The following is a 21,564-nucleotide window of genomic DNA, read 5'->3' as shown; positions in this document are numbered from 1 at the left end:
GAGCAGAAGCTCGGTCTTGTTGGGGAAGGGAGGAGGGTGTTGCATATGCGATGATGGTGGTGGTGGAGGCGATGAAGCATGGGGCCGGAGCGTCATAGATCGACAATGGTGGCCGGAGCAGAGCTCCGCCGTGCGCGCTCGAGCATCCATGGCCACTGGTCATGAGCAGACATGGGGAGACGGGGAGAGGTGAGCTCATCGGTGGCCTCGTCTGCGTGTTGCTGGCGGCGAGCAGCGGTGGCGGTGGTTGGAGCAACGCATGAAGGCGTCGGCTTGACAGGGAGCTCGGGAGAGCACGAGAGGATCCAGATTCAGATCCCACAACATATCTCTTATTGCGGTGAGGGAATTGCAACAACTGCTCAGTTGTAAAAACTGGTCTAGATAATACGTTATTCCCGAACCATTGGATTAAAATCGATCCGACGGCCACGAAGCCGGCGGACGTAGGCGTTGTTTGTCGGTCAGGTGATTTGAATCATTTCCATTCGTGTAATATCCAACAAAATTTTGATAGTTGCAGGTTCAAACAAATCATATGATCTTTCAAAACTCAAACCCACATCCATGAAAATAAGCGTGAAAATCCAATCCCCATCTGGAGGCTATCTGTATGGGCAGCTTGGCACAGTCTTTATAAGAAACACTAAGTAGAACGTAAACACACATACACTTCACCGCACATGCCCACTCACACAGAGTCTACTGAAGATTAGGTTTGGGGAGCATCATGATTCATGAAATCACCATGTATGCCTCGCCATCGAACGAAAATGTCACCTATGGCGAAAAAACATTCCGCCTAGTGAAAGGTCAAAACTGTGTGTTTGATCATTGGTGTGCTCGGGGTACAACTACCCTAATAATCCAACCACATGTTGGTTCATAGGAAAGCATTTCTGTCCAAACCTGATTTGATTTTATTTGGTCAGAAGAACAGTCGGGAACAGTCGGTTATGTTTATAAATAGATACAATCCTAGAACAACACTGCATTTTTTCTTCCAATACTGACTTTGGTACAGTTTCTTAGTGCCATTGTAGATTCTGTTTTTCTTTTTTGAATTTTAGGAACATTTTTTATTTATTTTTACAGAACTGTTGTTTCTGTACCTTTCTTTAGGAGTTTAATGTAGCTACCTTTTCCATGAATAGAATCAGATTTTTTAGGGGGAGAAATAGAAATATAGATTCAGATTTATTTTAGGCAATCAGCTTCTTTTTCTTATAAAAAAAAGAATCAGCTTCTTTTTTAGAGAGAAAAACATAGAATAAGCTTTTTTATATATAACGAAAATATAGAATCAGCTGTATGCCCAGGAGAACAGCTCAGCCCACTCCAATCCGGCCCAAAAAGCAGCCAGCCGGGCCTAGGGTTTACGAGCGCCGCAGTACTATAAAAGCTCGCCCCCAAAACTCGCCCCGCTACCGCAGCCGCCACACACGACGAACACCGGGACGAAGCAGATCGGCGGCGCGTCACTCCAATCACCGGTGAGAAGAAACCTTTCCCTCCTTTCCACAGTCTCCGCGCCTGCGAGGCCACTCTATAAGCTCCCAATTGTTCAATTTGCCCCCGCAGTCCCGACCCATTCGTGATTTGAGGCGCTAGCGATTTAGGTTAACGGGTGAAATCTCTAGCGTTCCTTGGTATGCTCTCGCATCGTATATGCCATACTGCTCGAATCGTTTGTACGGCGTAGTTGATTTGCTAGAAACCAGTCAGCTGATTTATTTTCAGATCAGTATATGTTCGTCTGCTCAGCTGTATCTCGTCCGATAGTTCTCTAGATTAGGGGTCTCTTTGATTCAAAGGATCTTTATAGGATTTTTGAAGGATTGGAATCCTTAGGAATTTTTCCTACGTTGGTCGTTTGATTCGTAGGATTGAATCTTGTAGGATTTTTCCTAAGGATTTATTTGTACTGCATTTCACAGGAATTCTAACATCCACTCCAACCTCTTGGAAGAAATCCTTTGCTTTCCCCATGCCGCAATCAAACAAACTCAAATCCTATAGGGATCCAATGGACATGCCATTTCAATCCTACGTTTTTCCTATTCCTGTGTTTTTGCAATCCTACGAATCAAAGAGGCCCTAGCTAGGTGCAAGAAATCTGGCGTCTGTTGGGGTCGTTGATATGGCGATAGTACTCTAGATTTATGATTGGCTTCATATTCAGTGGTTGATATGTGAAGTTTTCTAGGTTAGGATAAATGGCGACGGTTTCGGATTCTCTGGTCTGGGAGCTCGTCAGGAAGAACAACTGCTTCCTGATCAAGCAGTTCGGCAACAGCAATGCCAAGGTCCAGTTCAGCAAGGAGCCCAACAACCTCTACAATGTCCACTCCTACAAGTACTCTGGTCAGTGGTTATTGCCCTCCCCTGATTGGTTGAATTTTGAATGCTATGGATGTCCCTTCGTCCACTGACTGAAGGTTTGGTGTGGTGTGATTTTTCAGGCCTGGCAAACAAGAAGACTGTGACTGTGCAGCCAGCTGCTGATAAGGAGATGACCGTGGTCCTCTCCACAACCAAGTCAAAGAAGCAGAACAAGCCTGCTGCCTTCACCCACAAGACTGTCATGCGCAAGGAGTTCCGCAAGATGGCCAAGGCTATCAAGAACCAGGTATTAGCATCAGAACAACCATATCGTTCTTTTATGATGAAAGTTGTGATGCTGGATGGTCTAGATTAAGTACTCTAGATGACAACTGGTATTGGAAATATAACCTGTAACAACCATTTCAGTGTTTCGGTCCTCGTAGGTGAAATGTAACTGTTGTGATTGGCTTCTTAGTTTAGTCTGATTTCTAATCATCTGTAGGGACTGTGTTATGAAATCTGCAGATGTAATACTTTTAATCAATAAACTGACATTAATGTTCTAAGAATACATATTTACTCTCAATTTGGTTGTATCTAGTATGTGAACTTTCACTTCCGACCCGTTCTGAGCCTTAATGTGGAAAAAGGTTTTATATCCAGTAAAGATTGGAATTTTCTGAGCAGTATGCATGTCTTGTAAACTGCCCCTGCCTGTCTGTACTTGGTTTTACGCCTGTCTTGTAAACTGCCCCTGCCTGTCTGTACTTGGTTTTCTATGGTACTAGTTGATAATGAACATAAACATCAATGCTTCCTACCTTTGGTGGTTACAAATAGAGGAGAAATGCTGCTTAAGATGTCTTCCTGTTAAACCATGTCACCTTCATTTGTTTTCTTAATCTAATTGTTATTCTTCTTGCTTTCCAGGTCAGTGACAACTACTACAGGCCTGACTTGACCAAGCCTGCTCTTGCAAGACTGAGCGCTGTTTACCGCAGCCTCCAGGTTGCCAAGTCCGGTGTCAAGAAGAAGAACAGGCAGTAAGCACTGAGGGACCAATGAGCTTGTTTTGTGGATCTGTTGGTTTATGTTTCCAGCTTTTTAGATTTGTTCTAAGAGTATGGAGATTGAATATGATGAATGGTGTGCTCCGCATACTGGCACAAGTTTTCTCAGTAGGTTCTATATCTGTACCCATGACTATGTTGTGAAGCCTCTTGAAATCATTTCCACAATTATTGGCTTTCCACATTAATTGTTTTTGCTGAATTGCTTGGAGTTTGAGTGCTGCTGATGCGTGTTTTTCTGTTACACACTAGCAAAAGGGCCCGTGCGTTGCAACGGAGTTAAAAAAAATCCTAAAGCATCAACTTAACGGTATTTCTATTATGAGCATGTGCACAAAGCTGATCGGTTTATCATATCACCACTAACGTCCTTGCATTCTGTTAAGCATGCCTATTTTATTTACTAAGACACCATTACCGCTGTTGAAAATTTAGGAAAATCACACGGTTACTAAAAAGTGCAATACATAAAAAAACATACATAACTTTGTGTGACGCCCCGGCTTGGCTTCGTGCGCTTTTCGGAACAACGTGTATAAGGACTGAGTCAACCAGGCCTTTCCCTTGAAGTTTTCTTATCACTGATACTTTACTTTTTTCAAGTGCAACATGTCTAAGCATCTTAGGCTTCTGTTGCATCAGTACTACATCTACTAAACTACTCCCTCCGTTCCGAATTACTTGTCACAGCTATGGATGTATCTAGATGTATTTTAGTTCTAGATACACTCATTTCTGCGACGAGTAATTTGAAACCGAGAGAGTATAATGTTTGTTTCATGTTATTTACTTTGATTTGAATTGAGGTTTTTAAAAAATCCCTCACTTGAATTTTATTAAATTAACCAACCAAATGAAATTCAAATAAGTAATTTTATGGATCTTTGATCTATCTAAATTGAGGGAATTCACATGGTGGTTCTTTTTATTACTCATGAACATAGCCCCCCAAAAATATTAGGGAGCTAAAAATAACAATCCCATCCATTTCGAATTAAGCATAACCCACTCTTAATTTGAACTTCTTAATTAAATATTTGGAATTATATTTGTAGCAATGTAAATATAAGTTCCACTTTGGATAATTCATGTGGAGTTAACTTTATCTAATTATTAAAAGCATGCATGTATCGATTGGAATTAACCTTGCTTCGTTCGGCACAGAGGGCCAGGGTAATTGGGCCTGTCTCTGTATTCTCACTCCATCAGGCTACGTTTGGCTGGGTGGGCCAGAATATTTGGCCAGCTTTCGAACCAAGATTATTAAGAGCTAACCCAGTTTTATATTGAAACTTGGGTGCCAGCTCAACTGGTTGTTGTTGTAGCGTAAGAACGGAAGGTTGTGTAAGTTTGAATCTCAGGACAAATTACTTTTTGCTATTATAGAATAGATGGCGGGTTAATTAATAGAATTATTTTTCGCAGGTATATATGTAATAGATGGCAGCTTATAATTAATTACCTAATAATAAAGCAAATGTATTTTTAAAATATTGTTATTGAAGCAAACTTATAATTTATAGCGCAAGATCCGTTTTTTTCATACCGGCGGCGATCCATATTGCAAATAAACACCCCGCTATAACCATATAGGGAAAAGAAAACATCGATAACTACACATGCATACCTCTGAAAAATGTCGCAGGGGAAAACAACAGATTTCTCATCGCGAGCGCGCGCGAGAGAGAGAGAGAGAGAGGGAGGGAGGAGAGAGGGAGAGAGACGCTTAGGATTAACCATATTCAACACACTTTTTTGTTGTTTTGTGTGAACACCGAGGCCATCGCCGGCGAGGGTGAGAAGGAGGATAAGCGGCAACACAAATATGATGCCTCACAAAAATAAAGGAGACGGACCTATTGTGATCTTGAGTGATGATTGTTGAGTTAAGAGCGTGTGTTATGTTTTCTCTCCCGTTGCAACGCACGGGCTCTTTTGCTAGTTAACTAAAAACAGAAAACCGGATTAGTAAATGTACGTTCCATAAACTCATGGGTGGCATCGCTCCGGACAGAACAGTCGTGCGTGGCGGGCCACATGATCATATGAATAGTACCATCTCGGATGTAGAAAATAATATAGGTGAAAAAATTGAAAGCGTAAATTCATGAAAAGAAGTGTATTGTGACGGTGAATCCGACAAAGTCAATTCGTGATTTATTATTATTAGGGAGGAATGTGCTCGTTGAAGTGCTAAACTTATATCAACTGGGTATTATGCGTGGTAACTTAAGTATGCAACTTGAATTTGTATTTTACTTTTTCTTCTGTCGATCATGCTACACGGTTTCTTCTTTCAACCTTTGAATTGGTTGGTTCAAGCATTCCGTGGGCATCCAAGGAAATTTAACGCCACGGAACAATTTAACAGTCAAAATCCACGCCGTATTGTAAGTCGATTCCTTGGACGCGAAACCTTGGGGCATCTTGGAAGGAACCATGGAGCCAAACCCACTCTTCACAAGCCGTGCGGGACACCCACATCTCTACCCGTACCGGTATAAAACCCGACTCCCACCTATAATCCACAATTTCACCGAAGAACCCAAGACCCCGAGGGCATGTCAGTCGGCCAGAAGTACGCCGAGGACGCGAGCGCCGGCTTGCCGAAATCGTCGTCCAGCGGTGCGCGGTATGACCGCCTCTTGTCTGGCCTTGCCGCCGGTGCGCTCGCAGACATAGAGCCTGACAAGCTCAAGGGCGACATCCAGCGATGGGCCAAGGCGGTCGGGGCGCTGCTGCGCCAGCTGAGCTTCGGCGCCTGGCCTGAGAAGAGCGACGGCTCGTCGGAGCACCGGAACGCGGGCGACGAAAGATGATTCGGCTTGGACTGGACAGCTGATGGCACTTCACAGGCGACGGCCGACAAGATGCTGCTGAAGATTTCATTAATTCATTCATTAGTTCGTTGTATGTACTCTGATCTACTCCCTCCCTTTCTAAATATTTGTCTTTCTAGACATTTTAAATGGATTACCACACACGGATGTATGTAGACATATTTTAGAGTGTAGATTCACTTATTTTGCTCCGTGTGTAGTCACTTGTTAAAATATCTAGAAAGACAAATATTTAGGAACTGAGGGAGTATGTCTCTCCCATAGTCCCATTCTTAACAAATAGAATAAAATTTGGGCAGCAAATATGATACTCCCCCAAAATAAATGTCGCTGATTTAGTACAAAACGGAGGGAGTAGTGCCTGTGAATAACAATAAACAGCAGCAAGCACGGTCTTTTTTCCTCAGCAAATTGGCGGGCTAATTTTGCACTGTTGTGAACCATGGTCCTCAAAATAATACTCACACCACAGATGTATCTCGCTTGCAAGGAAACCACCCGTAACATCTTCACAATGATGGGCAACATGCCCCCACCCAATCTCCTATAAATTATCTCGTAGCAATATATACATTTACCAATGGGAACAGTTAGCAACACCAGGACGTCAGTAATTAGAGCACTAAAATTTCTACACTGCCTACACGAGATTGACAAATCTCTGCTCTATCCTAGTTTACAAAACTAGCTTTGCCTTCTAAATACTGAAGGTGGTAATGCTCCTCACTCCCATTTCCTATCAAGTTTTGAAATGCTCCTCAATAGTTGTTGAGAGCAGACAGTCTGTGCCTGAGCTACATACCGCACTCGATTTGCTCTCACCCATGCAGGCTCCTAATTGAACAAAAAGAGGAAAAGCCCACATTCAGTTTCTAAGATAAATTTGTGCCGCAAACAAAGGCATTGATATAAATACCACTACATATGCACAAAGCATAACGGTGAAGAAAATCACCTCAGGGACAAAGTGCGAGAAGCCAAACTTGACTAAGAGGAGAGCATGCTCCATTATAAGGATTGCCGCGAGTCCTGGCTCAATCCGCCATTTACCCTCCTCATCATATAGACAAACAAGAAGCAAGCAGTTGGTGCAGATTGCCATTACGATCAGGAACTGAAAAGAGTAATATTACAATGAACATCAAGACGTGCATGTGCCGTTAGCAGTAGTGCAAAACAGTAGTGTTAATGAACCTGGAATATGTTCAACCACGCTCCAATTGTAGCTGCAGCACGGGGAACAGGTCTTTTCAACATGACTAACAACTTCAATGCGTCCGCTCTTATTTCAGTTGCATTGTTCTGTCATGAAGATGGTTTTTTTAAGAATTAAAACATGTACGACTGTAAACTGTCGTCGTAACCACATACCAGAGCAGCAAAGCAGAATATCAATGGAAAGGCGCAAGCAAACATCATGATCATCCCAAACTGAAGAGCTAGCTCAAGAAAATCTGCAATGGATTCAACAATGGAAGCAAAAATGACAGTCTTTCAAGAATACAAATGCCATTGTTAGATCAGCAAAAGTGGTACAGACTTATAAACCAAATACTATGCAAACTACCATAGCAACTGAGCACAGCAACTACTTATCATTATTACCATCAAACAGACCATCTTCGAGCTCTTCTCCAATGCTTGCAGTATAAGAGGGTTTTAAATATTCTTTCTCCACTCTTGTTGATAATCGAACTGACTTCCCTGATGGTGATTCTCTCTCTTGTCTTTTCTTGCTACAAAATGAGAGGGGTTTCTTACATTCTTCTATTGGCCTGGAAATAAGAATAGCAGGACTGCAGGGCAAAGACTATACAAGGCAACAAAACTTACTGAACAGCACTGTACTTCTTGTAGCTGTATTTGAGATAAGGAATAGAATTCTCAATCAGATTTTCCAACACCTAGAAATTTAAATATATCATCATAGTGTACGGCATCATCATACCCGATAATGAAACCTACATTTAAGAACAGAGGGTGTACTTGCATTGCAGAGTGCAAATACCTGAGACACGACTAGACGTTGAATAAGGACTTTCCGGAGTGTCAAAATATCACGATAAAGGGATGCATGGTAAAATAACCCAATATATGATTGCATAAAGTATAGACCGAAAACCTGCACATGCACAAGGAGTAAGAAGCTTAACTTAAAGCATGAACCAGCTTTGTTGTGTCATAATGTTTACCTTATAAATCAAACTATCAGCACTAGACTGTTCTCCTTGGTTGTTTTCATACTTTATTAGAATGACAGACACCTTTCCACCAATCCTTGTATAATACTGAATTGCAACAAGATATAGTGCAGTCAAGACATACCTAAAAATGGAAAAAAACATAGCAGATCAAATTGGCATAGTCAATAGAGTAACATGAGAAATACTAGCTAGCAAGTCACTAGCACAGTTTGATGATTGTTGAGAGATAATTGTGCGTGTCCCAAGTGTACACGTACATGTATTAGGTGTAGTTGTCCCGCTTGTTTCCCAAGTCTATAATCTGTAATTTAGGGTCATAGCAGTGGACGGAACTACCCACATATGTGCTATATATGGGCACCCCATGATGTGAATACAATTGTCATGCACCAAATCCTATTCTACATGGTATCAGCCTACCTCTCCATTCTCTCCCTTCACCTCCAGCTGCTGACGCTTTCCTCCTCTCCACCCCCTACCCAACGCCGCCGTCGCTGCCATCTTCGGCCGCTGCCGCCTCCACCTTCCAACCCTACCGCCGCCGCTGCCTCCCTCCTCCCTCCGCAGCCGCCCTAACCCTAGTCCCAACCTTCACGCTTCTCACTCCTCCAACTTTTGAGGAATGACCAGCCGTGCCAACCGTGCACCAACACGACCGCGCCACCCTGCCAGGTGCCCCAGTCGCAGCCTACACCGTGGTGGAGCGGCGGGTACAACCCTTGGACAGGGGTTGTCCATGCCCGTGCTGACTCCCGGCCTTCTAGGCCCCCGTCCGACGGGGGCCTCGGGCGTTTTTCGCCGTGCCAGTTCGATGGCTACCCTGCTCCACCGCCACAACTGTCGTCCCACCATGGGACCCGATGCTCCTCACTGCCCTGCAAACGGCTCTTACTCCGACCAACTATGACAGTGGTGGTGATTAGTTCATGGACTCCGGAGCTACCTCTCACATGGCGCCTAACCCTGGTAATCTCATCACTTCCAGACCCACCGCCACCTCCGCCCGTATCATTGTCGGGGTCTTCTCTTCCTATTACACATATTGGTTGTACTTCCTTTCCATCGTCATCCACTTCATTGTCTCTTAACAACATTGTCATTTCTCCACACTTTATTAAAAACATTGTCATTGTCTCTTAACAACATTGTCATTTCTCCACAACCATGTCACTGTTGAATTTGACGAATTCAGTTTTTCTGTTAAGGATGCCCGAACCCGGATGGTTCTACACCGATATGACAACCCTGGTGATCTCTACCCTGCCCAGTTGTCATCCTCTACCACGCTCCAGTCGCCCTCTCTGTCAGCATTGATCATTAGCGTGCCCGTCTTGGTCATCCCAGCTCCGCTGCACTTAGTCATCTCCTTAAGGGATTTTCCTTTTCATGTAATAAAACCGATGCTCACACGTGTCATGCTTGTCGTGTGGGTAAACATGTTCGGCTTCCGTTTAGCTCGTCATCCACCATAGGTTTGTTTCCTTTCCAGTTAATTCATAGTGATGTTTGGACCTCACCTATCTCAAGTAATATTGGCTACCTATACTATCTTGTGACTTGGATGATTTTTCTCACTGTGTGTGGACATTTCCTTGACGCCATAAGTCTGATGTTGCACGCTCCCTCGTTGCGTTCTACTCCTTGTGTCCACCCAGTTTGGTCGCTCCATCCGTGCTATCCAAACTGACAACGGAAAGGAATTCGACAACCTCGCCATTCGCACGCTTCTTAGCTCCCATGGCACCATTTTCCGTCTCACGTGTCCATACACTTCGCAACAAAACGGTCGTGCCGAATGCATCCTACCAACTCTCAATGATTGCGTCCGCACTCTTCTATTTCATGTTAATATCCCTGCTCGGTTTTGGCCCGACGCCCTCGCCACAGCATCTTTGCTACTCAACATTCGCCCATGTTGTGTTCGTTGGAACTATGCGCCGCCCCACCTCTTCAGTTCACCACCTTCATATGATGAGTTACGGGTCTTCAGATGCCTTTGCTATCCTAGTATTGCTTCTACTACACATCATAAGCTGGCTCCCCGGTCTCTCGCCTGCATAATCCTTGGTTATCCGGCTAACACAAAGGGATATCACTGCTACGATTCGGTCTCTCATCGTGTGATCACCTCATGACATGTTCACTTTGATGAAAGGTATTTTCCGTTTCAGCATGTCATCAGATGTGGACATCACCGACGGGACCTCGCCAGCTCTCTGTCCGACCGGCTCGGCTACTGGCACGCCGATGCTCGCCAGGCCCATGGCCCTATGGTGTCCGAGTTTGCTATGGCAGCCTCAACCCCGACCGCGCCTTCTGAAGCTGCCAACGCAGTGCCCAAACCGTCTGCCATCGCCGCAGGCTCGACTGGCCCCGGCTCGGCCGCGTCCGGTACGGTTGACTCGATTGGCTCTTCGGCGCCTTCATCGACAGATGCTGCACCGCTACCTCTGGCTCCTGTGATAACTCATGCTCGTGCGGGTATCACTAGGCCGAGCCGGCATTATCCCGACAATGAGTATGTCTGCACTGCATCGACTTCCGCATTGTCGCAGCTTCCTACCTCAGCATGTGTCGCTCTCCGCGATCCTAAGTGGCTTGCAGATATGTTGGAGGAGTTCGACGCCTTATTGTGGAACCAGACGCGGAAGCTTGTCCCTCATCCCACACATGCCGATGTCATTAGCGGGAAGTGAGTGTTACGTCATAAGCTCCGCCCCGATGGCACACTCGAGCTTATAAGGCTCGTTGGGTGGTGCGAGGCTTCAGGCAGCATGCGGGCGTTGACTTCACTGACACCTTCCCTCCGGTTGTAAAACCAGGCACGATCCGCACCGTCCTCCAGCTCGGGGTGTCTCGAGCATGGCCAGTTCACCAGATGGACGTTTCTAACGACTTTCTTCATGGACATCTTGATGAACATGTGTACTGCCAGCAGCCCACCGGCTTTGTCGACGACACGCATCCCGACCACATCTGCTTGTTCTCGCGCTCCTTGTATGGGCTCAAACAGGCGTCGTGTGCCTTGTACCAGCGCATCGCGGCCTTTCTTCATCAGCTCAGGTTTCGCTCCACTCGCTCGGATGCCTCATTGTTCGTATACAACCAGGCGCTGCAACCACCTACCTGCTCCTCTATGTCGATGACATCATCCAAACAGCCTACACCACCGATCTTCTTCGCCGGCTCACTGAACGTCTTTGCGTCGAGTTTGCCATCAAGGACTTGGGGCCACTCCACTACTTCCTTGGCATCGAGGTGGTACGTCATCCGGACGGCTTCTTCCCAAGGTTTACAAGTTGACGAGTCGTTCCGAGGTTGAGACTCATAGACTAAGCGTGACTAATCGACACTAGTCGACAGCGAAGTTACGGCTCATAGACTAGTCGACACTGAAGTGTAGTCGGCCTTGGAATTGAGACTCATAGACTAGTCTATAGATAGACTAGTCTTGACTAGTCCTAGGACTCATAATCCATGCTTCTTCCTCCATCGGCAGAAGTACGTTCATGAGTTACTTGACTGTGTTGGCATGCTTAATTGCAAGCTCACGGCCACACCGGTGGATATAAAGGCCAAGCTCTCCACCACTGACGGATCTCTAGCCCAGATGCCTCCTACTACAGGTTCATTGTTGGTGCCTTGCAGTACTTGATGCTCACTCGTCCCGAGTTGCAGTGCATCAGCAGGTGTGCCTTCATATGCACGCTCCTCGCGATGCTCATTGGTCCTTAGTGAGGTGGATTCTCCGGTACATCTGTGGTCACATAGATCTTGGCATCACCTTGCGTGTGTCGCCTTCCATCGACATCGTTGCTTACTAGGATGCTGATTGGGTTGGCTGTCCCGACACTCGCCGCTCTACGTCTGGATATTGTGTGTTTCTTGGACCTTCACATCGTGGTCGTCCAAACGAAGGCCGACGGTTTCGCGATCCAATGCTGAGGCAGAGTATCGTGGCGTGGCCAACGCCGTTGTTTAGTGTACGTGGCTTCAACAGCTTCTCCATGAGCTTTGTCATCCCATCCACAAAGCCACCGTCTATTGCGATAACGTCTCCGCCGTCTACCTCTCCGCCAATCCAGTCCATCACCGTCGAACCAAGAACATCAAGCTGGATATTCATTTTGTTCGCGAACACATGGCTCTTGGGAAGGTTCGAGTTCTTCACGTTCCCACGACCCAACAATTCGCGGATACAATGACGAAAGGCTTGCCAACATCTACCTTTGAGGAGTTCCAGTCCAGTCTTTGCATCGCCAAACACGGCGCTTCGACTGTGCGAGGGGGGGGGGAGGGGGTTGAGAGATAATTGTGCGTGTCCCAAGTGTACACATACGTGTATTAGGTGTAGTTGTCCCGCTTCTTTCCCAAGTCTATAATCTGTAATTAGGGTCACAGTAGTGAACGGAACTACCCCTTTACATGCTACATATGGGCACCCCATGATGTCAATACAATTGTCTTGCATCAAATCCTATTCTACAATGATAAATGAACTACTACATAGATCATGGTGACATTCTTACCTCAGCGCCTCAGTTTCAGTTTTTTCATACAAATGAGCATAGGCCAACTCAAATGGCAGCTGAAGACAAATAATACCCAGAACAATAATCGCATTGTTCCTAATTCTTAGAAGGACACCAGACCACTCATTTCTTTGCAATCTCCTTTTCTCAGCAGGCGCATCATCAAAATTCTTTTCGTCCACACGCTCAATAGAAAGATAATGCCTTATTGGTTCCAGTTCGTTGGCCGAAGCTTTGTATTCAGCAAATGAATAATTAATGCCCCATCTGCTTTCAGGCAACATATGGAAGAAAGAAAAGTTGTGGTCAGGAATTTAATCAACAAGAGCTTGAATAACAACTGCATATCCTGGAATTGGATGGTACCTAGCAAGAAGTGCTGAATTCTTCCTTTTCCAAAATTGCAAAAAGAAGACAGCCCAAGAAATCACGAAGATAAAGAAAGCAGGAAGAACCAGCCACTGGAATGACCTGAGTTCAAAGAGCAGAGGGGAATACTTACTACTTAGCTGACTGTATTAGTTATATTTGTACCATGTTTTAAAAAAGTGCCACGGTAACATGCATACCCAAAATCTATAAGCTGAGTGGCCAATCCAGATACGGCTGGAAAGAATAGCCAACGCGTATACATTCCTAGGAAAGCAAAGTATGTTGCAATCTGCAGTTCAAAAGTGGGGGGGGTTATGGTCTCGAAAGGAATTCATTTATTGATTTGCTTTTGATAAATGGTCCAGAAACAAGATACAGTAGCTGCAACGTGCTGTCATGTTGTTCTACCTTGGTTCCAAAATAGGAGTAAACTTCATCAATAGGTTGCCATGTGAAGTCATGCCAGTTAAGTGCCCAATTTCTCAGGAGCTGTTTCCTTTTAACTTCCTCTACAAGCAAGTAGTGTTAGCTAATGCTACGAATTTTACAAATATTTTTATTATCTTAGGTTAATATATGTACCATGCAAAGGGAAGACTAGCTTTACAACTCCTTCATCTTCAAGCCTACGCAATAGTGACTCGTTTTGTTTCCAATAGAACTCTTTATCGTCAAATTTGAGAGATATTTCAGAGTTGGTCTTGTTCACCTGCATGGTTCAATAACAATGTGCTATCACACAGGGAAATCTGAGATTCCGTATCACAAAAACTAAAATGCTATTCAGATTGGGTATATGCTTTACTATTCACACATCATATTAAACAAATGAAAATTTAAGTAGAAAATCCCACTTTCTATAGCTCATATATCAAACGTGCATATATTGTTGCCCCTTTCAGGTCCTCTGATAATCTATGCATCGGTTACTATATCATTTAGAAGAGATAAATATGCATATATTGTTGCCCCTTTCAGGTCCTCTGATAATCTATGCATCGGTTACTATATCATTTAGAAGAGACAAATATGCATATATTGTTGCCCCTTTCAGGTCCTCTGATAATCTATGCATCGGTTACTATATCATTTAGAAGAGACAAATATCAAATGCAGAAACCAGACAATAGAAACAAATTATTTTGCTTCAAATCAGGGCACACAATGCTATAGACAAGAAAATTTCATTATTATAAGAAAATAAATGTTTCCTATCCAAAGAATCAGGTCACAAAAATAAAAGTATGCTAGAATGCATCCATATGTAAGATGTAGATATAATTTAAAATAAATATGGTTCCTCATATTAAAGTGTACTCCCTCCGTTCTTTTTAACTCTGCATATTAGGGCAAATGTTTGGAAGTTTGACCAAGTTTTAATAGAAAAAAACATCAAACATCCACAAAACCAAATCAATATCATTATATCCATCATGAATACATTTTCATATTGTAGATAATTATATATATTTGGTTAAATTATAGTAAGTTTGACTTAAGAGAAACCTAATATGCGGAGTAAAACGAAACGGAGGGAGTATAACTACAATTTGGCATAACTAGGAAAGGCAGCAGCTATAAAAGAGGTTATACTCACAATGCCATATATCAAGTAGCGGAAACAGGTAAAACGCTCTCGCCAGCTAAAGAGGGAACCATCAGGCTGCCTGACGAATGCTGCCACCTGTTCCCATTCAAACTGCAGCTCCATTCCTGAAGGAAGATTAACAATGAGCACACGAACACATTACTGACGGTCTGACGCCACATCTCAAACACTTAGTGCATTAGTTGAGTTACCGATGTAGGTAAGCTTCTTCATCTGCATCTCAGAAGCGGCTCTGCCCAGAATCCCCATGGGCGCGGACAGCTAAATTGGAACAGCAAAACCACATGCACTATAAATCAATTTGAGGAGTTCTTTAATCTCTGGGCTTTCTCTCGGAAACCGCCTCATTACTTGGAATTAGGGTACCATGGCAAAACAAATTGAAAAAGGAAAAAGACAGCCGCACTGACCTTGATGAACTCGGCGGGGACGCCGCGGACGCGCTCGACGAGCAGGCCGGCGCCCTCAAGCTCACGCACCAGGCTCGCCACGCAGTCCTCTCCCGCCGCGGAGCGCGAGAGCTTGGGCACGACGATGCCAACCTCGAAGTCCGTGGCCTCCTCCACTCCCCCTCCATCCCCACCATCTCCTCCCCCTCCCCCTCCCCCTCCCCCTCTCCGCATGTCCACCGATCAGGCGCGGGCGTGGTGGCGAATGGCGATGGGCACAAGGAGACGGATCCGCATACGGGAAGGGAAAAAAGGGCGAATGATGGCGGCGAAGGGGAGGAATAAACAACCAATCGAAAGGGGAAAAATGGCGTTCGGAACGGCGGAGAGAGAGAGGACGCGGGGGGTAACGGATTAGGAGGAGCGCCGGTTTCTTGCGCTTAATTCGATTTAGAACTTGGTTAACAAGCGTTAGAAAAACTTAAAAATGAGAAAAAAAATATAATAACTTGATTAGCAAGTTATTTAAAATTAACCAACGCGCCGGGGCCTGTGGGCGTTAATTAAGTGGCGATTTGGGGGGTGGGGTTTGAACGGACGGGAGAGAGAGAGAGAGAGAGCGCCATTGGAAGGCGTGCGTGCCACTGACTGGCAACAGCGCAGAGGAAGTGATTTTCGAAAGCTGTGGGTGTGTGGGGCCGGTGAGTAGTAGGAAAGCGCATGACAGGTGGGCCTTGTTTGCCAGCGGTCCACGTGACATGTCACATGTGAGCATCGGGCGCGTGCAGGAGAGACCTTTTTTCCCTGCGCGGAGGTTTCGACGGAACGGGAGCTGGTTTAGCCAAGAGACGGTGCAGCTGAAAGTGGGCCTGCTGGCCGTTTCGGCATGTCCGCCTCCGCGGGGAGTGGCAGTGTCGACGTGTCGGCAACAACTTTCGGTACGGTAATCATGGTACTGCACTGCTATGCGAACGCTTTGCTTTCAGACGAATCGCTGTCTGTGTTGTCCGAACGGGCCTGGCATGATGTCTCCGCACAGCTTGCTGGTTGCTGGGCATATTTCGCACCAAGGCAAGAGCACTAGACACCCAGGAATTTACATTGGATATGATGGTTTAGTTCATAAACTTGTAAAAGATGATTAACTAGTCCACAAACTTGCAAACTATGTGATCAACTAGTCCACAACCAATCAGACAGGAACAATTGGCGCCTAGCTGGTTGCTTCGTGGCACACCTGGCCGGACTGGCTCTTTTGCGGAAAACCCCTTAATGTTTTAGGAAATCACGCCCACAGTCCTTGTTTCCCTTGTCTTCTTTATCCCTGTCCAAATCCCTAGCTCTCTCCTATTTTCCCCTTTCCCCTGTCCAAATCCTGACGGCGAGAGAATGAGAGCGTTCGGTGACGGCGGCGGGAGAAGAAGAGTGGTGGCTTCCGATCCCATGGAGTAGGCGTCAACGGGTTCCTGGGTGGCGGCGGGCCTGGAGAACCTAGCGCCAGGGTCACTGCAGTTCTTGACTTTGGTGGTAAGAAGGTAAGTACAGAAATCATGAATCCCTAGGAATAGTGAACTGCAGTTCTTGACTTAGTACAAGGCCTTGACTTGAATTGCTCATCATTTTTTCAGGAGTGGGCTGGGGAAGGGATGGCAGAGCCAAGTCAGTGATTAAGGATCTAGCCATGAAGAACATGGAGTTGGAGGCCAGGATTAAAGTACTTGAAGTAGAAACTAAAAGGAATGAGAAAGAAAAGAGAGCAATTGTGAAGATGTAGAAGGAAAGAGAGCAATTTAGAGATAAGATTTTTTGTTTTGGAGCTCTTCTGTATGTTGGCCTGTTTGCCATTCTGATAACTGTCATTGTTAGCAAGTAGGGTGTTTTTACTGTGCTAAGAAATGTTGATGTAGTAGTGACCAAATGAAGAAATGATGAAATGAAATTGTTTTTTAGAGAACTGAAATTGTGATGATGATGAATTTGTTTTTCAGAGAACTGAAATTGCTCTTGCCCCGTGAAGAAATGATGATGAAATTGTTTTTTAGAGAACTAAAATTGTGCATTGTACCAAAATTCAGATAGTTGCAGCAAAATTTAGATAATGCAAGCAAATTTCAGTTAACTTGACTGTAAGCAAAATTCAGATCAAGCAAATTTCAGTTAACCTAATAGTGCAAAAAAATCAAATAATGCAAGCAAATTCCAGTTAAGTTAAATTCAGGTAATTGTAAGCAAAATTCAGACCACTTTATTTGGAAGGGGCCCAGGGATCTTCAGGTAGTAAAGTTTGGAATGTTGCATGTTTGGCAGAATGTGAGCACCTGGTACATTCTATTTTTGGATGTGTGCACATGGGCACAACATGGGCAGAAAAGAGGCAAGACACAACTTGATAGTAAGATACAACAAGCAACACTGCAACATAGGCCATAAACTACATCTTCAGTTCAACATAGCAACATAACTTAGGCCAACATCTTCAGTTCAACATAGCAACATAGGCCATAACTTATAACAACAGTTCAACATAGATAACAACAGTTCAACATAGATAGATAGATCAACAGCAGCTCAAAATAGTTGTTAACTTATATGCCAATATATAGATCAACATACCTAACTACATCTTCTTCACTTCTCCCTTCTTCAGCTGCAGACATCTTCAGTGCCCCTTCTTCACTTCTTTAGTTGTTGCAGGCGGATGGAGCGACGCACTGGCTCCTTCTTCACTACTCCCTTCTTCTTCTTTTGCACTGGCTCCTTCACCTCTTCTGCTTCTTTGACCTTCACCTCTTCTGGCGGGAGCTCGACGTCGATGGGCATGTTTCTGCCACCCTCAACAGCGACCGGCGCAACGAGCACAACCTCTTCCTCATCCATGTCGTCGTCAGGGATGACAACAACCTCTGTCAGGTCGTCATCAGAGTCATCGTCCGCAGGGTCGACTGGAGCAAGCAGCACGAGCATGACGCCGACGACGTCCGCAGGGTCTCCGTCGAGGGGGGCCGGGGCCAGAGAGGTGGTGGAGCGGTACATCCACCACCTAGCTCGCTGGTATGGATCCACGCTGAGCGTGGCCTCCCGCATTACCCAGACGAGGAAGGACGGTGGCGGCACTGTGAGGCCTCTGGGGAAGGCGCGCGCCTTCTCGCCGTCCGTTAACACCTTGGCCAACCCGCGCGCGTGATTGAGCATGAGCTTTGCGCTCGGGAACCAGGTGCACACCTCTTTGATCTGCGCATGGAACGACTGGTTGTTGCTGGCCAGATCCTCCAGTGCTCTCTTCCAGCCCTTGATGTTCGCCATGGTGGCGGTGGCCGGCGGTGGTGAGTGGGGAGTGGAGGCGACGCGGTCGGTGAGTGGGGAGTGGTGGTCGGTGGGTGGGGAGTGGAGAGCGGTGGGTGGGTGGTTTTATTGATGCGATGGGTGGGAACGCGAACCGTCCAGAGGAGTAGAGTGGGGAGTAGGCGAGTGGGAGTTGGCCTCTCTATTATGAGTACAACTAACTTTCTGCATCTATCCCTAACAAGTTCCTACTCTTATCGCACTGGCATTGCACTCTACTTCTCTAACCATAGGTCATGGGTTCGAGACCCAGGCCTAAGAGGTGCAAATTCAGTAAAGAAATTCAGTAAAATGGAGGTGCTTCATCAGCGAATTCAGTAAAGCGGAGGTGCAAACATTCAACAAATTCAGTAAAGTGGCAAAATTCAGCAAATGCACATGTGCTGCATCCCATTAACTCATAGCGAAATTCAGTAAAATCAACAAGTTACAAGATGCCTCAGGTGCAAAATTCAGCAAATTCAACAAGTTACAAGTTTATGCCCCTAAAAAGTTCACCCATGAACTCATACCAAGATACAGTTCATCACTGAACTTGCAACAAAAAATGTAACATGACAAAATTCATGCATCAAGTGCTGCATTCAGATCTGGAATCTGTGTAGGTCTGTCATTGTAACATCCCAAAATTCTAAATTTTGAAATGTTATAATAAATAGATAGATTTGATTGATTGCTTAATTGATTGTGTGAAGTTGAGTGAAATTTGAAACTTTTTGAAAGTTAAATGAGAGGGAATAAAAGGACTTTCCCAAACTTTCATTTTCTTTTATGATCTCCATGAATTCAAATTCTTTTCAAATACAAAACTCTAGAGAGAAAATGACATGACCTCTTCCAATTAAATAAATGAAAAGAGTTTTTGAAAATATATAAATTACATTCAGAAATATTTCCAATTCATAAACTTCATGCAACTCAATGATTTTCATGAGAGAAGATAAAATGACTTCTACAAAATGTATGAAATATGAGTTGGAAGTTTAAAAGGATCAAATTCAAAGTCCTTTTGAAATTATTTTCAATTTGGAGTTATTTGAGTTTTTTTTATTTTTCTCCAAAAATAAAATATACATAAATTAGGGTAAAATGATTCCCTACATCAGAAAATTGGAGAGAAATAATTTTGAAATCATCTTGGTGTTTTTAAAATGGTTTTTATTGGATTTTATTAGAGCTGTAGCACTCTTTGCTTTATTTGAATTGTGTGGATTTTATTTGACGTTAGAAAAATGTTCAGGTTGGAGAAAATCTTTTTCTGAAAATTTTGATATATTATATGCCTATATAATAATTTTACTTTATTTTCTTTTTCTTTCTTTTCTCTCTGTTAAAAAAATGTTTATATATAAAAAAACTTCTTCTTCGCCGACTGGGCCGGCCCAGCACCCAACCGGGCGAGGCCACGGCCCAGCCCAGCCAGCGCCCCATCCGCCTCGTCCCCGACGGGACGACTCCCGCCGCCGCACGCCGCCGAGTCCGCCTCGGCTACGCTCTGCCGTTGCCTTGCCCCTCCTCCACGAAGCCGCCTCCCCCGCCTTTATATAGCGCGCCCGGGACCGCGGGATCCCGTTTTCGCCGTCGCCGCTCCTCATCCCGATCTCGCCGGAACCGCGCCGCCGCCTCGCCTTCCGTCGCCGCCACCGAGCTTCCTCGCCGTCGCCTGCGCCTTCCCCGCTGCCGCTTGGAGCCGCCGCGCCGAACCCCGCCGCCCGAGGCCGGAACCGCCGCCGCCACCGTTCGCCTCGACGCTGGAGCCGCCGCTGCCATCCGCCGTCGTCGACCCGAACCGCCACCTAAACCGGTACAAAACCTCCCGGTCCGGTTTTTTTAGGGTTTAGGTTTATTTTGGTTTTTCTTAAAAATGGTTTATTATTTAGTTTAGTTTATTTTGCGAGCGTTCATTAGTTAGGGTTTTGTAATGAACAGTTTTCTTCGCATATGCTTCTGTAGCGAACGTTCGCTCGATAGGATTTTTATTTTTAGTTTTAGTTTTCGGCCAGGGGCTTATCTGTGAATATCTTTCTTACAAATTAGTCTCTCTGTTTCAAACGATCACTACTTTTTACTCGTTTGTCCAAATCCAACGAAACCGATGCCCACTTGTTCGTTATGATTCCCTCTTTCCAGTAAAACACCTTAAACATATTTTTGAAAGCTTTAAAATTTGAATTCAAACAAATTTGTATTTGAACTTCGTTGGATCATAACATGAGTTTCGTAACTCTGATTTGGTTGATTCTTTTTTGCAAATCGAAGCTCTTGACCTAAACTTTCTAATAAGGCCAAATTCACATAATTTTGGTACTGTTAGAAATTGTTTTATGCAAGAGTTATTTGCTTGGTTTTGATGTTTTCCGAAGTGTCCTCTTCGTTCTTTCCGATCTTTTGAGTGATTGCTTATGTGTGGTTACTATTGCTTGCTCACGATAGATTGACCGAAGTGTGACGAGTAGAACTATCAAGAGTTTTGAGTGCGAATCATCTTCATCAACAGTACAGGCAAGTTCACACTTTGATCATATCCCTTTATTACCCAGTTTTATGCATTAGTTTCAACCCTCAAACATTGCATGAGTAGGATTGATAACATGTGGGTATTGGGGAGTAGTTGATTAGGTAGGAACCTATTGTCCTGCATTAAACCCTTGGGAGTTACTATTACGTTTTGCTTATACTGCTATGCTATGCTCGTAGACGTGGATTGGGTTTGAGTGTATTCCATGACAGATGTGAGATTGTTTACTTAATGGTTCAACTTAAGGTGGCTACTTTAATATACATCTGGGTGCAATGGTAGGGGCACCCTGGAGCACCCAGTGGTCTGCCCGGGCACCTGGAGAACCCAGTGCTTGCCCAAGAGGATCCCGGAGGACCCGTG

The 21,564-nt window shown here is 44.8% G+C and overlaps 3 protein-coding genes across 5 annotated transcripts; 2 read left to right on the top strand and 1 right to left on the bottom strand.

Moving 5' to 3' along the window:
- The first annotated feature begins 1,345 nt into the window (after positions 1–1,345).
- Positions 1,346–3,577, top strand: LOC125544437 (60S ribosomal protein L28-1). 2 transcript variants are annotated; one of them, XM_048708136.1, is made up of 4 exons: positions 1,346–1,493; positions 2,212–2,364; positions 2,463–2,629; positions 3,256–3,577. In XM_048708136.1, the coding sequence occupies exons 2-4, from the start codon at positions 2,217–2,219 to the stop codon at positions 3,370–3,372; spliced, it is 432 nt and encodes a 143-aa protein (XP_048564093.1). In that variant the 5' UTR covers positions 1,346–1,493; positions 2,212–2,216; the 3' UTR covers positions 3,373–3,577. The 2 variants fall into 2 exon arrangements, with proteins under 2 accessions (XP_048564093.1, XP_048564092.1); XM_048708135.1 differs by having other exon boundaries at positions 1,352–1,493; positions 2,207–2,364.
- Positions 3,578–5,736: 2,159 nt separating this feature from the next.
- LOC125544436 lies at positions 5,737–6,298 on the top strand. Its single transcript, XM_048708134.1, has one exon. It carries the CDS (start codon positions 5,957–5,959, stop codon positions 6,212–6,214), a length of 258 nt encoding a protein of 85 aa, XP_048564091.1. The 5' UTR covers positions 5,737–5,956; the 3' UTR covers positions 6,215–6,298.
- Positions 6,299–6,671: 373 nt separating this feature from the next.
- Positions 6,672–15,986, bottom strand: LOC125544435 (anoctamin-like protein Os01g0706700). 2 transcript variants are annotated; one of them, XM_048708131.1, is made up of 16 exons: positions 15,363–15,986; positions 15,144–15,213; positions 14,941–15,056; positions 13,926–14,052; positions 13,752–13,852; positions 13,541–13,632; positions 13,338–13,442; positions 12,969–13,238; positions 8,428–8,560; positions 8,244–8,357; positions 8,069–8,139; positions 7,841–7,971; positions 7,607–7,689; positions 7,430–7,537; positions 7,191–7,349; positions 6,672–7,069 (listed from the first exon to the last, which is right to left on the bottom strand). In XM_048708131.1, the coding sequence occupies exons 1-16, from the start codon at positions 15,573–15,575 to the stop codon at positions 6,959–6,961; spliced, it is 2,004 nt and encodes a 667-aa protein (XP_048564088.1). In that variant the 5' UTR covers positions 15,576–15,986; the 3' UTR covers positions 6,672–6,958. The 2 variants fall into 2 exon arrangements, with proteins under 2 accessions (XP_048564088.1, XP_048564090.1); XM_048708133.1 differs by having other exon boundaries at positions 15,144–15,241; positions 15,363–15,505.
- Positions 15,987–21,564: the final 5,578 nt, after the last annotated feature.

The sequence above is a fragment of the Triticum urartu genome, chromosome 3 (assembly GCF_003073215.2).
Source record: "Triticum urartu cultivar G1812 chromosome 3, Tu2.1, whole genome shotgun sequence".
NCBI classification, from domain to species: domain Eukaryota; kingdom Viridiplantae; phylum Streptophyta; class Magnoliopsida; order Poales; family Poaceae; genus Triticum; species Triticum urartu.
This window is presented reverse-complemented; position numbering and strand designations above follow the sequence as displayed.

What these genes read in the sequence shown, in the direction of transcription:
- LOC125544437 (XM_048708136.1), top strand. Translation starts at nt 2,217, where the DNA reads ATGGCGACGGTTTCGGATTCTCTGGTCTGGGAGCTCGTCAGGAAGAAC. An exon ending in CCACTCCTACAAGTACTCTG is followed by an intron (nt 2,365 to 2,462) that starts GTCAGTGGTTAT and finishes GTGATTTTTCAG; the next exon opens with GCCTGGCAAACAAGAAGACT. An exon ending in CCAAGGCTATCAAGAACCAG is followed by an intron (nt 2,630 to 3,255) that starts GTATTAGCATCA and finishes CTTGCTTTCCAG; the next exon opens with GTCAGTGACAACTACTACAG.
- LOC125544436 (XM_048708134.1), top strand. Translation starts at nt 5,957, where the DNA reads ATGTCAGTCGGCCAGAAGTACGCCGAGGACGCGAGCGCCGGCTTGCCG.
- LOC125544435 (XM_048708131.1), bottom strand. Translation starts at nt 15,575, where the DNA reads ATGCGGAGAGGGGGAGGGGGAGGGGGAGGGGGAGGAGATGGTGGGGAT. An exon ending in GAAGAAGCTTACCTACATCG is followed by an intron (nt 15,057 to 15,143) that starts GTAACTCAACTA and finishes ATCTTCCTTCAG; the next exon opens with GAATGGAGCTGCAGTTTGAA. An exon ending in TATTCTGCTTTGCTGCTCTG is followed by an intron (nt 7,538 to 7,606) that starts GTATGTGGTTAC and finishes TCTTCATGACAG; the next exon opens with AACAATGCAACTGAAATAAG.